This window comes from Sardina pilchardus, chromosome 24, assembly GCF_963854185.1.
Source record: "Sardina pilchardus chromosome 24, fSarPil1.1, whole genome shotgun sequence".
Classification (NCBI taxonomy): domain Eukaryota; kingdom Metazoa; phylum Chordata; class Actinopteri; order Clupeiformes; family Clupeidae; genus Sardina; species Sardina pilchardus.
In genome coordinates this window covers 24,350,905-24,368,404 of record NC_085017.1, presented here as the reverse complement: position 1 = coordinate 24,368,404, position 17,500 = coordinate 24,350,905, and the positions used below count along the sequence as shown (strand labels likewise).

General features: G+C 44.5%; 2 protein-coding genes across 2 annotated transcripts in view; one reads left to right on the top strand and one right to left on the bottom strand.

Moving 5' to 3' along the window:
* The window catches only part of parp10 (poly(ADP-ribose) polymerase family member 10), a 124,635-nt gene that overhangs the window by 53,799 nt on the left and 53,336 nt on the right, over positions 1–17,500 (top strand). The window lies entirely within an intron of this gene.
* Positions 1–17,500, bottom strand: part of myo1g (myosin IG) — a 62,013-nt gene that overhangs the window by 20,021 nt on the left and 24,492 nt on the right. Inside the window, exons 17-21 of the mRNA XM_062529101.1 lie at positions 16,899–17,122; positions 15,728–15,872; positions 12,193–12,297; positions 10,210–10,320; positions 2,447–2,604 (exon numbers count right to left, since the gene is read on the bottom strand). Coding sequence (XP_062385085.1) covers positions 2,447–2,604; positions 10,210–10,320; positions 12,193–12,297; positions 15,728–15,872; positions 16,899–17,122 — 743 coding nt within the window. The remainder of the gene's footprint in view (positions 1–2,446; positions 2,605–10,209; positions 10,321–12,192; positions 12,298–15,727; positions 15,873–16,898; positions 17,123–17,500) is intronic.

Below are 17,500 nucleotides of genomic sequence, written 5' to 3'. Positions count from 1 at the left end.
TGTCTGCACCAGAGTTATGGACGCATGTTTCTTATGGTGTGAGTGTGTACAGTACAGTACTACACATCAGTGGAGGTTGATGAGGAAGTGATCCCCTACTCCACCGGCCCAGTTCATCTATTTCATTTGACTTGTATATATATACAGTATATATGCTTTATTATCTCTATATTCTCTGAGTGTGTGTGTGTGTGTGTGTGTGTGTGTGTGTGTGTGTGTGTATATATGTCTGTATAGGTAGTCTGCCCTGGCTGGTGACAATTTCAGAAATCCTAACCCTGTGGATTTCACACACACGTTATTGCATGTGTGTGAGAATGTGTGAGCTTCTAACATGGCATTAACAAGGTGTGAGGTATAAACACAATAACTGTAGCCTGTGTGTTTTGTGCATGTGTATGTGTGTGTGTGTGTGTGTGTGTGTATGTGTGTGTGTGTGTGTGTGTGTGTGTGTGTGTGTGTGTGTGTGTGTGTGTGTGTGTGTGTGTGTGTGTGTGCGTGCGTGTATGGCCAATCAAACTCCTCACCTCAATGCTGTCAGCACTTTTGAGTCCAATGGGTACAAATAACTTAATGGGTATTTATGTCCCATGTGTATTCACTATAACTGTAGCCTGCAACCCAATGGGTGTTTACAGTATATCCAATGGGTATAATAAACACAATAACTGTAGCCTGTGTGTGTGTGTGTGTGTGTGTGTGTGTGTGTGTGTGTGTATGTGTGTGTGTGTGTGTGTGTGTGTGTGTGTGTGTGTGTGTGTGTGTTTAGCCAATGAAACTCCTCACCTCAATGCTGTCAGCACTTTTGAGTGCAATGGGCACTTGTGTGTGTTGCTGTGATACACCTGTTTCTTTTCTGTATGAGTGTGTATATATGAGTGTGTGTGTGTGTATGTATGTGTGTGTGTGTGCATGTATGGGTCTGTGTGTGTGTGCATGTGTGTATGGGTCTGTGCGTGTGTGTGTGTTTGTGTGTGTGTGTGTGTGTGTGTGTGTGTGTGTGTGCGTGCATGGGTCTGTGTGTGTGTGTGTGTGTGTGCATACAGCATGCGTTTGAGTCTATGAGAGCCCGAGGCAGACTTTGTGGGGAGACAGCTGGGTTTTAGGGATCTTCTTTATGCTCTTTAGGGACGGTAAGCCCAGAGATCAGCCTTAAGAGCAGCCCTTATCCAGGGCCTCTCCCATTATCCTAATACACCCTTAATGTGATGCACTACAGGCCCGCTGGGCACCCCTGGGCTAATACTGACTTTTGAGAGGGGGCTATAGGCTAGCCTGTGGCAATGTGTTGATGACGCTGATCAGGATTGCTTGTCTCAGGATTGACTTAGTCTGTGAAAATATGCTGCACCCTCCTTTAAAAAGTCATTGTCGCTATTTTATATGCTATCATTAACGTATGTTACGTATTGTTGAGGACTGTTGTTAAGATATTAATGATTGTTATTGTTTCAGATTAAAAATGTTTCACATGACTTTGAATTGTAAGTCATACATTAGATACAAGGATCTACTTAATACATCTAAATACATCTTCTACTGACTGCAGCTAGCTGCCGAGAGCTCAGTTTGTGTTTTGAATCCCATAGCTCATCAGGTATAGTGTTCACTCACCTCTTCTCAACCCACTCAAGCAGCTTTGCTGAGCGCTGATAAATATGTATGCCTTTGTTTCATAATCACTGTATGCTTCTGCTTTCAGTGGACTGAAAAATCAGCTAGCGTCCATGCATTTATTAAATGACACAATATAAATATGGATATTAACACAGCGGTATATGACCTGACCTCCCCTCTGAGAGATGAAGGATGATTAGGTTGAGCTTCGACCTCACTCCAGTCTATCCGCAATATTATGTAAATGTTTATTCAGATTACAGGAAAGACCCCCATTACTGCATTGCCATTTAATACATCTGACAAGTGATCAGATTTAAGAGTCGATCCCAATCGTTATAAATGGAATATAAGATGGGATTCATTGACCTTGTTTAACCCTGATGCTGCCTCAGGTCATGTACACTACAGGAACGGTCATTGGGCAGTATGATGCTGTTGCTAAGGCTCAAGCATATATTTTTACGGTCAGTTTGTCTGTATGCAGACAGAGCAGTGGAGAGTGACCAGTGGCGAGGGATCGGGATTCGGGAACAAGCACTGGACAGAACCGACTGGACCCACATGTGGTCAAGATGTTACTACTGGAGCCACAGCTCCCCCAAGGTTCACCTTGTCAGGGGGGCGCTGTGGCGCAACAGGCTACAGCGCTCGTGCCATGTACAGGTCCGAGTGCCCAAGGTGACCCAGGTTTGAGTCCGACCTACGGTCATTTCCAGATCCCACCCCATCTCTCTCTTCCACTTGCTTCCTGTCTCTCTCTACTTTCCTGTATGAATAAAGGCAAAAAAGCCCCCACAAAAAAATATTTTTTTTAAAGAAAGTTTACCTTGTGAAGTGGTCGCAGAGGGTCCCCACCAGTTCCCCGACGCGGTCCTGGTTGGTGCAGAGCTGACCCCGCTGCAGGTAAACCAGGAAGTCGTCCTGATTGGAAGTGTGTAGCGCCACCATCTGGTCACTTCCGCTAGTGACGCTCAAACTGGTCACCTGCAAAAAAGGGGGGAGGGTTTAAAAACATACAGTACACACAGATGCACAGATGCACGGGCATGCACACATGCATGCAAGCTCTCTTAGACGCACATACACACACACATAATGATGCAGTCACAAAAAATGCAAGCTTGTAATTGCTTCCATATCATATGAAGCATTATCCATAACTTGCTCTGTGAATACATATTCCATTATTCAGATTCCTGCAAGTAAGATTTAGTGATTTAGAAAAACAGATGTTTGCATTATAATGTGTGACCACACCAGGTTATTTAAATCTAACCTGTGGGAGTGCTAAACACATGTATCAGGGGCTGTGACTGTGTGTGTGTGTGTGTGTGTGTGTGTAGTGTGAGGGAGGGCGAGAAAATGTGTGTGTACTGTATGCTTCTATGTGAACGTGTGAACATGCATGTGTGTGTGTGTGTGTGTGTGTGTGTGTGTAAGACATAAAGAAAGACAGTGAGAATGAGTGAGTGAGAGTATATATATGTTATACAGGCCTGGCTCTAGGCAGGGGCCAGTGTAGGCTAAGCCCACCCAAGCATTGTATCTTGCCCACTTAAACAAAGTCAAGAATATTTTTCAGTTGTGCATTTACAGTGTGCAGCTTCAAACCCAGCTTGGATGTACAGTTGAGTTGGTGTTGAGTGTAATGATAGCTAGCTGGTACAGTACATACTGTAGCTGTGCAGTAGGCCTACAGTATGTACTGTATGTGTGTTAAGTAGTTTAAACCCTAGACATTTTACACATACAATAGATCTCGTTTTCTCCAAGTTACTGATTACTGCCGGAGTTAAAATCCAGAAAACAACTGGTGCTACCGACCTCGAGTTGCTGGAGCCAACAGCTAGAATAGTCAGGCAGCTACCGTGCCACTCCTTGGGGGGCATAATAATTTAAGATGCCCCAGATTGTTGCAGAAAGCTACCTGGTTGCTCTAGCTGTTGGCAGGGATGGGTAAAAGTACATCAAAATGTGTTTTAAAATGAAATATCAAATACCCTAAATTTAAGTGTATCAAAAGTAAACTACAAAATACATTAGTCACATCATGAATCCAAATAAAATACTGTATTTGGAGCATGATATCACTTTACAAACTTCATCAGCACACTGATTGATGATAAAGTACAGTGTCTGAGAGCAGCAGCTTTCCTCTGTCTATGAGACATGTCATAACCTGCAAGTATGCTGACCTGTCCGTTACATCTCATAACCTAAATACTGTATCAGAGACGCGTTCAAAAAGTCACAAAAACTGAACTTGTCAAGCAGTACAAAGTGGAGACAAGTCTCTGATATTGTCAATGCCTGCCCAGGTTGAGCAATAATACAGAACAACCACATAACTGGTGGTTCATGTGTTGCGATTGGATTATTAAAGTTGACAAATTCTCACGATCTTCTCCTTCGTCTGAGTCCCGCGCATGCGGCACTGCCTGGTGATTGCGTGATGAGAATTTCATCATCTTTGCGGCATGCGTGGGGTGTGTTGTGTCTCGAGAAATTTGTGCGTCAAGAGGACCTGCGAGAGCGTGTAGACTGATGCAGATGCCCAGATTGAGCAAGATCACAAGGCAACCACATAGCCGGTTCTGTGTGTTCCCATTGGATGATTAAAGTTCTCAAGAAACTTGGTATGAGGGGAAGTGGTCAACCTACTAATCATGCTACTCATCTTCAACTGAATCATCTTCCTGAATCTCAATTTTATGATCACAACAAGTCTGGGTCAACACCAGTCAGAGGCTGCATTAAAATTAGCTTTGCACTTACATGATGTCGTCACAAGTCACATCATGTTTCACCAAAAATATTGCCAGTATTTTTTAAACAACAAAAATACACACCTATAAAGCATTTTGATAGAAAATACGAAGCCATTTCCTTCAACAAAATAACATAGAGATGACAAAATACTATTTTGCATTTGAAATACTTATTTCAAATACATATTGAAAATACTGCTGGATGTTGGCTGCAGCAACTTGAGCTAGGCTGTAGGTGTAGGTTGTAGGTGTAGTTTGTAGGTGTAGGTTGTAGGTGTGTGTGTGTGTGTGTGTGTGTGTGTGTGTGTGTGTGTGTGTGTGTGTGTGTGTGTGTGTGTGTGTGTGTGTGTGTCTGTGTGTGTGTGTGTGTGTGTGTGTGTGTGTGTGTGTGTGTGTGTGTGTGTGTGTGTCTGTGTGTGTGTGTGTGTGTGTGTGTGTGTGTAAAGCCGACAGCCCCAACACGCCGGGATGGTCACCATTTCGTATGAGAGAGAGGTACAGTACAGTACTCTAGAGGTAGAGTTTGGTGTGAGCTACTGTAAGCCTCTTACAGCTGACTGGACGCACACAAGCAAACACAGGTTAATCCAGCGCTGCACTGTCCAACTTGGCACAAGCAGGGATACAGCATGGGATGGGGACAACCTGTACCTGTGCCATACATACACACACACGCACATGGACACCACACACGCGCGCACACACACACACACACACACACACACACAAGGGGCCGGGACTGATTGATAGGGATATCTCAGTAGGTTAAACAGGTGAGCTGTCAGCTGTGGCTTCCTCAGAAACTCTGAGTCACACCGGGCTGCATCTACCCCCCAGTGCTGATCCCACCCCCTGAGCACACTGTTATACTCCAACTGGTTAAAGACCAGTGCTGACTATTAAGCTCTGATCTTCAATTATTATTATTATTATTATTATTATTATTATTATTATTATAACAATAACAATAGCAACAACAACAACAATAATAATAATAGTAATAATAATAATAATAATAATAATAAAAATAATTACATTATTACGTAAGTATATTTTGGGCTTTTTGCCTTTGTTATGATAGGACAGTGAAGAGATTGACAGGAAACAAGTGTGAGAGAGAAGTGGGGAGGGATCAGAAAATTACCCGGGTCGGACTCAAACCCGAAGGACCCCCCCCCCCCCCACACACACACACACACACACAACCAAGCATACAAATACATTATTTGACACAAACAAATCTACAGATTGTAGGCAGCAATTCTCCAGCACTAACATTCTGCACTACTCCTCTGCACAGGCAGATCATTTAGCTGGACTCTATTTGCTTGCCAGACACCAGCAGAGAGCAGCAGGGAGGGAACATCCTTGTCTGGGACAATCTGATTTAAGAGCACGACTTACTGGGCCTCACCCTTACACTATAACCTCTGACCTTTGTGCTGTGTGATGCAGTGGCTTGGAGTCCTAGATACATCGTACCTGACCTTCCCTACTGGAACACTTTGGGCACATATACCAGAGAGGGTTAAAGCGGAGCGAGAGGCCCAAACGTTCGACAACTCCCGTGTTCTATTATTGCAAGGGGGTTGGGGGGGAATCCCCCTTTATGCAGACCAGAGTAAGTCCTCGCTGCATTAATGTCAATGGGAGACTTGTGGAAGTTTATTTAGTGACGTAAGGTGACACTCCCACTTATGCAGACCGGAACTGTCCTGTTTTGCTCCCATAGTAACAAATTGCGTTGCATTATCTTGATAGTAATGAAGGATCTTTGCCTATACTGTATGACCACGTCGGCCCACATTTCTATTGTTTCACTCCCATAAGCAGAGAGGGGGTATAGCATGAAATGAAAGTCATGGTGTGTTGAGGGTTTTTTGGTGAACTTGAGAGCTTTTTGCGCAAACATTTCCAAATCTTCAGTTAAAATAATGGGTAACACTTTATATTAGCACACACATATTCACCAGTAATTAGCTGCTTACTAACATGTATATTAGTAGCATACTAGCCATTCGTTAGTCATTATAAGTCACTAATTAATACCTTATCAGCAAGACCTTATTCTACCCTTACTAAACCCTTAATTAAGAATTTCCCCTATGTAAGCTCCTAATTACCCCTTATTCATAGTTATGAAATAAGTTGTTGCATATGAATTATGACTTAAATATACATGGCTCAGTATGGGGCTTGTAAGGTGGTAGTACAATAAGAACAGTTATTCACCCCTAATAATACTTATCAAAGATGGTCTATTCAAACTGAACTAGACACTAAACCACATGTGCTAATAGTGTACAAACAACTAATAATTAAGTCTTTGTAATGCCAAATATGTTCCCTATTCTAAAGTTGGATCTTTATTCACTATTAATTCACAAATAATTTGGCACTATTAACCCCCATGTATGTATACTGCCTCATACTAAAGGAGAAATCTGGTGTGATTCAATCCTTAGCTCTGCTGTTTGAGGTCAGTAGGGAAGAATAAGATGCTGTCCGTAAGGAAAAGAACAGAGAATTTGATACAACATACAGTAGACCAAATAGCAAACCCACAACTTATTCACACCAGAAGTCTTATTTATGTGACCCTTCACACTTAAAAAAATAGTTTTGAGTTTGAGACTTTTGAGTACTCAGGAGCCAAGAAAGTTAGCATACAAATATATCCAGGTTCGCCTTTCTCGCTATCTCGTATTCATTATATATTTTGTATTTGTGCTAACTTAGCTGTCTGCTTCTTGTGTAGCCTACTATGTGCTGTAATACAGTTAATAAGTGTGAATAGGAGGCAACTTTAGTTTAGGGAACACATGGGGGTTAATAAGTGCCAAATGAATTGTGAATTAAATGTGAACAAAGACACAACTTTAGAATAGGGAACATATTTGGCATTACAAAGACTTAATTATTAGTTATTTGTACACTATTAGCACTGGTGGTTTAGTGTCTAGTTCCATTTGAATAGACCATCTTTGATAAGTACTATTCGGTGCGAATAACTGTTCTTGTGGTACTACCACCTTACAAGCCCCATACTGAGCCATGCATATTTAGGTCATAATTCATATGCAGCAACTTATTTAGTAACTATGAATAAGGGGTAATTAGGAGCTTACATAGGGGAAATTCTTAATTAAGGGTTTAGTAAGGGTAGAATAAGGTCTTGCTGAATAAGGTATTAATTAGTGACTTATAATGACTAACAAATGGCTAGTATGCTACTAATATACATGTTAGTAAGCAGCTAATTACTGGTGAATATGTGTGTGCTAATATAAAGTGTTACCAAATAAGGTAAATAGAAATAGCAACAAGGCAGAAATTGCCACAAAGGCTTGCCTCATTTTCCCGAATCTGAACGGACCCCTGGGATCAGACTCATACACATACCACTAATCTCACATCATCATCATCATCGTGTACCCCTCCGAACTCGGCCCCTGGGGAACGCCCCGTCTGAATACCTCTGCAGCTCTCCCTCTATAAGGACAAGGCGACGCAAAGCAAGTTTATTTACGGTTATGGATCTTGGCAGACAATATTGTCCAAAGAAACGTACAGCTATAACAATAAACATGTGTGTGTAACAATTGTCATAAAACAATAATCAATTCAAAGGCATATGCCTACATAAGAAATACTAACAATAATAACAGACTAAACAATATTTGAAAGAATAATAAGTCACTAGAAGTGTCACAGATCAACGTGCTTTACATATAGAAAATCAAAAATCACAAACAAATAATTAAAGAAAGTAAAAAAACAGGGGTTAAATTGTTGTGGTTTGTATATTATTTCTGTTCATAAGATTGTTGATATTGGACATTATTATTGCTACAATTATTAGCATTTAGCTTTTTTGTAGACTTTTCAACTTTTATTTCTGACTAATGTCGTGTTCATTTGTAAGTCTCTTTGGACAAAAGTTTCTGCCAAACACCATAGAAATAGAAACATAAATTAAAGAAAGAAAGGAAAAGAAAAAGAAAGAAAGAAAGAAAGAAGTGGCACAGCGATGGGCTCTGGGGCAGAAGTGTGTGTGCCGGGTCCGGGCCAAGCCCAGTGTCCAGATTTAGCTGCTCGGTACTGTAAGTCACTGTAGCCTGTTTCCCATGCCCCGCCATTAATGTGTGACCCTGGGAGATATCTGATCCTGTCTCCAAGCAAACGTGTGCGTAGGTGTGTGTCTGAGTGTGTGTGTGTCTGAGTGTGTGTGTGTTTGTTGCATTCATGGGTAAATGGGGTGTGAGTGTCTGTGTGTATCACATTCACATGTATGCAACTGCCCATGCATGTATGATATGAGAGTGTGAGTGTAGTGTGTGTGTGTCATATACTACAGAGAGGACACAATCAAAGTCAGCGCTGCCCCAGACTGACTGACGGCCTTTCTCTCTCTCTCTCTCTCTCTCTCTCTCTCTCCCTCTCTCTCTCTCTGCAACAGGAGGGTCGGCTACCGCTGCAGCGTGACCCAATCCCTTTCCCCGTGCCGCACCGGGAGAGGCAGGAATGTAGGTCAGACACTTCACTCACACGCCCCGCCTGCCAGGAAGCTCTGCTGACCCCCTGCCCCATGGCGCGCACACACACACACACACACACACACACACACACACACACACACACACACACACACACACACACACACACACACACACACACACACACACACACACACACACACACACACACACACACACACACACACACACACACACACACACACACACACACACACACACACACACACACACACACACACACACACACACACACACTCTAACACACACACACACACACACACACAGATACACACACACACACACACACACACACACACACTCTAACACACACACACACACACACACACACACAGATACACACACACACACACACACACACACACACACACACACACACACACACACTCTAACACACACACACACACACACACACACACACACACACACACACACACACACACACACTCACCTCACTCCAGTCAAAGAGGACAGCACAGAGCCATCGGTCCTCCTCACATGACCCCCCCCCCCCTCTCTATCCTCGGCCACACTCCCTCTGTCCAGTCAGAGAGACCAGCACAACTGTGAAGTCCTACTGTCTGTTGGGGGGGTTGCTGGGGTCAACAGTAATGCCCACTGCCCACCCCATTTTAGGACAGTGCTTTTGTGTCACCATTCCACAGAACACACACACACACACACACACACACACACACACACACACACACACACACACACACACACACACAGTCTGTGTCTAACCCCCTCTGACTGACCCAGGTCACTTCACAAAGAGACAGACAGAGGGCAAAGGTGGAGATGAGGTCTCAGTACAGGCAAATGGCAAGTGTGTGTGTGTCTGTGTGTGTGTGTGTGTGTGTGTGTGTGTGTGTGTGTGTGTGTGTGTGTGTGTGTGTGTATGTCAGGGAGAAAGAGAAAGTGAATGGGCAAGGGATTGAGTGTAAAACAGTGGTGAATGATTGCATTAATTCCGTTCCATTCCATTAATTCCATTGCATTAAGTCCACAATAACCTACATACCATAGGGGAACAGTGAGCATGAACATGTGTGTGTTTACATGTACTGTATTTTTCTCAAGGAGCAGTAGAGGGGGGTGGGGGGTTGGGAGAGAGATACAGTACTGTAGGTGCATTGTGTGTGTGTGTGTGTGTGTGTGTGTGTGTGTGTGTGTGTGTGTGTGTGTGTGTGCGTTTGTGTTTGTGTGTGTGTGTGTGTGTGTGTGTGTGTGAGTGTGAAAGAAGACCTGTTACAGTTACTTACAGTCTCCAGTGGTATCCTCTTGTTCACTTTGTATTTCTTGGAGTCCAGTCTGTAAACGTGTTTGTCTGTAATCAACAGCGCTTTGTCTTTGGTGTTGTTGAACCAGTTCAGCTAAGACACAAACAAACAAACAAACAAATAAACAAACAACTAAGAAAATATTCACAGTTTGTCTTTTATCATTACCACCGAGGATCTGTCCGAAGAGTCCTCTTTCCGCTTTAATAGCAAGAATTAGTGGACAGTCAGGTAGTGTTTTTATAGGCTAACACTAATGAATTACACTTAAGATATGGAAAGGTAAACACTTATTGCCATGGAGAAGATCAAAAGTTTAAATCTTAATTTCAGTGTGCTTGGAAATGAACTAAAAGGTGGGTCAAATAACTTTTCAAGTGACTATAACTTATATAAGTAGCTTTGAAGTTGTTGACATCGTTGAAGACCAGAAAAAGAGAGAGTTAGTGAGCGAGAAGGACAGCGCGAGACAGAGCGAGTGAGAGAGATATAGAGAGAGTGCACGAGAGAGAGAGAGACAGAAAGAGTGCACGAGAGAGAGAGAGACAGAAAGAGTGCACGAGAGAGAACGAGATTAAAAGAAGGACGTTCTGTGTCCACATGGTCAGCAGTGTGTAAAAATAATGGAAAAAATAATTAGCTTTAACAAACAGTGTCTGTTTGTCTGTTGAGAAACTGTGTGTGTGTGTGTGTGTGTGTGTGTGTGTGTGTGTGTGTGTGTGTGTGTGTGTGTGTGTGTGTGTGTGTGTGTGGTCCACTTGTTTATCTATTTGCCGTGTTTTGTTTGGGGATGAGAGATAAAGCGAGTGAGTGTGTGAGTGTGTCTGGTCTGAGCCATCCTGCTCTGTGCTGGGCTGATAGAAGTCAGGCCATGATAGTGTGTGAGTGTGTGTGTGTGTGTGTGTGTGTGTGTGGGAGACAGATGGACTGGTCCAGGATCAGCTGTCTGTGGCTGGATCCTCACAGCTAAGTGAGAGTTATTTTTGGTACAGGCTCGTTATCTCTGCACAAGACTTCATCTTTTTTCCCCTTCCACCACGTGAGGTCTATCTATTTAACCCTCAGTATGTGATAGTGAGGGTGTGTGAGGGTGTGTGTGTGTCTGTGTGTCTGTGTGTGTGTGTGTGTGTGTGTGTGAGAGAGAGCGAAGTGTGTATATGTGTGTGAGAAGTGTGTGTGTGTGTGTGTGTGTGTGTGTGTGTGTAGGGGTAATGGGAGGCGTAAATGTACATTTTATGTCCAGTTATATCTGCAGAGTGCACTTGTGTGAGTGTCTGCTAATGTAATAGAGTGAGAAGCAAAGAGAAAAGCCTAGAAAGACAAACATTCTATAGCTCCATGGCGACAGCTCCAAGCGGAGTGGGACAGAGGAAGACAGACGAGGCGGAGAGGTGGAGAGGTGGAGCTGGAGAGGCAGAGAGAGAGAGAGAGAGAGAGCATCTTTTCTATGGGTCAGTCTGAAGTTAGCAATGCCCAGAGCACCACATATACCACGTATATACAGTACACTAGTGTTGTATACTGAATTGTCAAAGGACCACCCATAACCAATCAGCATACAGCATACACTTGTCATTAAACAACTATAAACAGGGTGGACAGAGTAAGAGAAAAACACAAACATAACGTGTGTGTGTGGGTATTGTTTTTGTGTTAGTGTGTCAATGCCTTAAGTTTATATGCAAGGTTCTATTCAGACTGTGGCAACAAATGTCTTTGGGAGAGGACAGTAGGGACAATAATATCTGTCTGCATATCTATAAGTATCTATCTATCTAATACACATTTATGAAATTCTCATACAAACCACATGAACCTGTGTGTTGTACAGTACATGATGCGGAGCTCTGCTGCTCTGCTCTGTCGAGCCAGCCCCGCATGTACTGTATGCATCACACTACTCACTAAGCATATATACATACTATATACTACACATACTTTACACTATATACATACTATACATACCATGCGTACAGCCCCAGAGAAGAGGATCTGGCCGTACAGGTCTTTGGCCTTCATCTCCTTGGTGGCGCGGGAGAAGTTCACGCTGGTCTGCGGCGAGTCTCGGGCCTATAGGTCAGAAGAGATGGTACACAGAGGGTCCGTCACTATGAAAACTGCATTATCATGCTTACATGGGATCAAGCGTGTACATGTACAGTACGCACAAGAACGCTTACGAAACTCATTTTCCGAGCCTGGGGGGTGTGGCCAGACATCCTCATCCCTCAAAGACACACACACACACACACACACACACACACACACACACACACACACACACACACACACACACACACACACACACACACACACACACACACACACACACACACACACACACACACACACACACACACACACACACACACACACACACACACACACACACACACACACACACACCTTGACAAATGAGCATATGAAGATGAAAGTTAACTGGTGGTGGGCACACGGTGAACCTGAAGCACTACAGCACTGGAGACCACAGGGGCAGCACTGTTTTAATTCAAAGCCCCCGCTGTGCGACAGAAACTACGTCAATACTGGAGCGGGTGAACTTCAAACACACACACACACACACACACACACACTTCAAGTGACATAACCCTAGTCGGCACTAGCTCTGTCGGCACAAATCAAAAGGCAAAACAGTCTGGGGCTGGGGGAGACTGTAAACAAGCCAAGAGTGGGAGACGTAACAACAAGAGCCTTGTCCGTGTTACTTAATGAAGGGGCGACAAGTATTCCAGTCACCCATCCAGTCTACTGTCACCCGCTAGGCTCCCCTACAGTCACCAGCCAGTAGACGTGTGCTGTATTTAGCATCATGGCAAGAAACTCGGGCTGGGCCTGAGAAATAGGCCATCGCATGCAGAGGAGTGGGACATAAGATCTACACTATCTATGAAGTGCGCTCAAGCAGTATAGTATAGTATAGTATAGTATAGTATAGTATAGTATCGTATAGTATACAGAGGTGGAAAAGTCCAGCTTCAGAAAGTATAAATCCAACCATGTATTGGTTCTACCTGAGCACTTAACACAGGTGATTTCACTAATTAGCTGCCCTACTGTACCTGGCTGAAGAGTTGTGTTAATTAGAATCAGCTGGTTTAAATGAATCGTTGCCACAGATATGTGGTAGGACTTTTACTTTCTGAAGCTGGACTTTTCCACCTCTGATAGTATAGTATAGTATAGTACAGTAGTATAATATAATAGTTTAACTTTTATATAGAGTCATATTGGAAGAAAAATGAGTTAGGGTTAAGCGTGAAAGATGCTTAGAAGCGTAAATGGAAAACAGAACTGAATGTGCATGTAGACTGCAACTGTAATGCGGACACTAAATGGGACTTGGCTGAGGGAGCTGAGCTAATTCTGTCAGCCTGACAAGGTGCAGGGGCTTGATGATTCAAACTCATGTGCCGATGCAGTGATCAAGGAACTATGTGTTCTGCTGGGAAAGCAAAAGCAGGTTGTTGTTAATGTGTTGAGCGGAGGAGAGGGGTGCCAAGGAGAGGGCATGATCACGGGCAATGGTATGGGTATGGATGTGACTAGCAGATGACAGGAAGAATCAGGTTAATCAGTTTAAACTGGAGATTCTTTTCATCCACAAACACCAGCTGACTCTGCAGAAAATCGGGCTCAAGTTGGACTTGTATCTGACCAGATCTGAGCAAGATCAGGACTAGAGCGTGAATCTGAGCAAGATCGGGACTAAAGTTCAGATCTGACCATGCAAGAACTGGACCAAGAGTTTGTGTCTGTCACAGATCAGCACTAGAGCTCAGACCTGTCATGCATCAGGACGAGACCTCTTCCTGTGTCAGCTCACGAGAGATATGAGAGACTGCACTAATGGGCGGGGCAAATTAGATTACCCCCCACCCCCCATCCAGCTGACCCCTCCTGCCCTTTCTTCCCCTCTCTCCAGATGAGTCATGGATGAGATCAATTAGTCCGAGTTGAGGGCCCCAGCACGTTCAGTAACGTGACTGCTGTTTGTCAGAGAGAAAAGGGGAGGGGGGGGGGGTCTCCACAAAGGGCCTTTTGGAAGTTGTGTGTGTGCTTGGGTGTGCGAGAGCCTGCTGGTATTCTGGGTGTGGGGTGAGTGGGGTCATCTTATCATTCAATCAGGTCTGTTTATTAGGCCACTTACTGAGGGAGGTCTTCAAACAGCATGGGAACGGCCCGCTTTACATGGGAAAGCTGACTCAGCAGCACCCCAAGCTGACAAATGGTGTAATGACATCAGGCTAGACAAGGACCCGACCAGTCAAAATATTGCTAGCCAAATATTTTTGGAGGTGTACTGGCACTACCCTTTTGTCCCAACCTATCTCCCGACCTCGTTAACAACTAGGGCCCACATTGCTGAGCTAAACCTTTCCTCTGTGAACTCATGATTCATAGCATTGACGTCAGTGAATGTCCATCTTCACACAACAGCTGAAAAAGTCCTTCACGGCTAAAAGCCTTAGTTGCACATGTAAAAACTTGTGACACTAGACGTCAGCACCATATATTATTTTGACTGACTAAGCCTGGTTTAACTGTCTCACTTTTAAAGCCCAGGGCCATTCGTCCATTCAAACTGTCACACAAACCCGGTGCTTTAGAAGAATGAATGTTACAGTTCTATGCAGCCTTTAAATAAACCAACTGTTAGAATCAGTGAGGGACACTGTGACTAAGACCCAGAAAAAAAACCTGCCTTTCTGTGTGAAAAGGCTTGTACAGAGAACCATGGGGAGCCTGAGGAATGGACTAAAAAAGTAAGACTAAGTGACTGTGAGGTAAAATGATTGGCTAAGCTTTTAAAAACTAAAGGCTGGTAAATAGAAGACAATAGTGGCTGTTAGGGCTCGTTAAAGGTACAGTGCTCGATTCTGATGGCACTTTGCTTGTTATTTCAGCTTAACAGCCAATCAAATCACACCCTCTGTGCCTTTTCTCCTCACTACTGATTGCAACAGTGTATGACTCAGTCCGAGACCTCTTGACTTGTTTCCTACTTACACAAGCGTCAGAGATTTTTTTAGGGCACACCTTAGTTGAACAGCTAGAGGAATATAATGGCAATTTAGCTGCATTCGATAAAAAAGTTTAATAATGGATTACCATAATCAAGGACTTCACCTTTAAGCGTGAGAGGGTAGAGATGTGTATTAAAGGCAAGGCAAGTTCATTAATCAGTCAGAGCAAAAAGGATGTGTTGAAACTAACACATCAATGTGTTTAGGTAAGGACAACACAGTTTTGTGTTGTTTTCCAACATAAATTGTGTCATTTGTTGCACAATATGTATGAAAATAAAAACACAACACAACTTGTGTTGGAAAACATCACAAACTTTGTTGTCCTTACCTAAACACATTGATGTGTTATTTCCAACACATCCTTTTTGAGAGTGTCCGAGCAAAAAGGACAGATATCGGTTCAAGCGGTTAAAGGTGTGTTAAATAAAAGGTGTGTGGGAGGTGTGACTCACGTTGGCCAGGTAGTCTCTCTCCCAGGGGCGTCCACAGCCCCAGTCGGAGCGCTCCCCGGCCAGGACCGTGAGGGCCGCCACCTTGGCCCTCACCTCGGGCATGTCTGACGGGGGGATGTTCTTAACGATCTGCCTGGCTCGCCACCTGCAGCGTCACACACACACACACACACACACACACACACACACACACACACAAACACACAGATGAACACGTGTGAACATGTGTAAGCACAAAGACACGCACACACAGAGAGTCACACGTACACATGTAAGCACACACACGCACACACACACACACACACACACACACACACACACACAATTATACGTATACATGCGCACACACACACACACACACACACACACACACACACACAGACACAGACACAGACACAGACACAGAGACACACACACACACGTATAAGCACACACACACAATTATACGTACACATGCGCGCGCGCACACACACACACACACACACACACACACACACACACACACACACACACACACACACACACACACACACACACACACACACACACACACACACACACACACTTATACACAGACACATGCGCACACACTCACACACAGACACACGCAGCTGAAGTGAAAGGCTGAAACAGCCAAGGACAAGAATAGGTCCCTGTGTGACAGCTTGATTCATAAGTATGGGAGGAGTCTGCCCTGTGCACTTTTCCCCCTCTACAGGTGCTGCTGGTACAAGATGAAGAGGCAAACCTTCAACAGCTATGAGATTAAAACATGGTGGCTGTTACAAAGAAGCACTGTCAGCTACGGATTTAAAGCTGTTCACACTGATTCTGGCGTACTGAATGAAGCATACTTGTAGTTATAGCACAGTGTGAAGTTGTCAAGTGAGAACATGCACTGATAACCCCCTCCACACACACAAGTGATCGCACACACACACACACACACACACACACACACAAATGAACGCACACAAATGAACACGCACACAACTGAACACAGACACACACACACACACACACACACACACACACACACACAAATGAATGCACACAAATGAACACGCACACAACTGAACACAGACACACACACACAGATGAACGCACACAAATGAACATTCACACAACTGAACACACACACACACACACACACACACACACACACACACACCTGCGATGCAGGTGCTGCGTGATGGCGTGGAACTGGGCGAGGGTGGCGGGCGGCGTGGGCCACACCACGCTCTTGCCGTAGTCGTCCATGCCGCGCACGCCGGCGAAGCGCCGCTCCACCTCCCAGAAGTGGCTCTTCACCTTGTAGCGCTTGTAGCCGCCCATGATCACGTAGATGGCGCGCATCCGCCGACAACGCATGCGCGCCAACGTCCCCCGCCACACCTGGCACAGCGGGAGGAAGAGGAGCACACAAACGGGCAGATGGCGTGATGACGAAGACGATGAGGAGGATGGCGGTGATGATGATGTTGATCAGATGTGAGTAGGAGGAGGAGGAGGAGGAGGAGGAGGAGGAGGGTGAAGAGGAGGATGGGAGAGAGAGAGGGGAGAGAGTGTGTGTGTGTGTGTGTGTGTGTGTGGGGGGGGGGGGTTGCTTCTCAATGTGTCTCTGGTGGAGTTCAGAAGCTGAAGAGGAGCTCCTGACTAAGTTCTGCCCCAGTTAGAGCAGCCGGGCTGAACTTAAAATGGGCCAGGAGAGAATGAGGGAGCAAAGCAGGGGGAGGGAGAGAGAGAGAGAGAAAGAGAGAGAGAGAGAGAGAG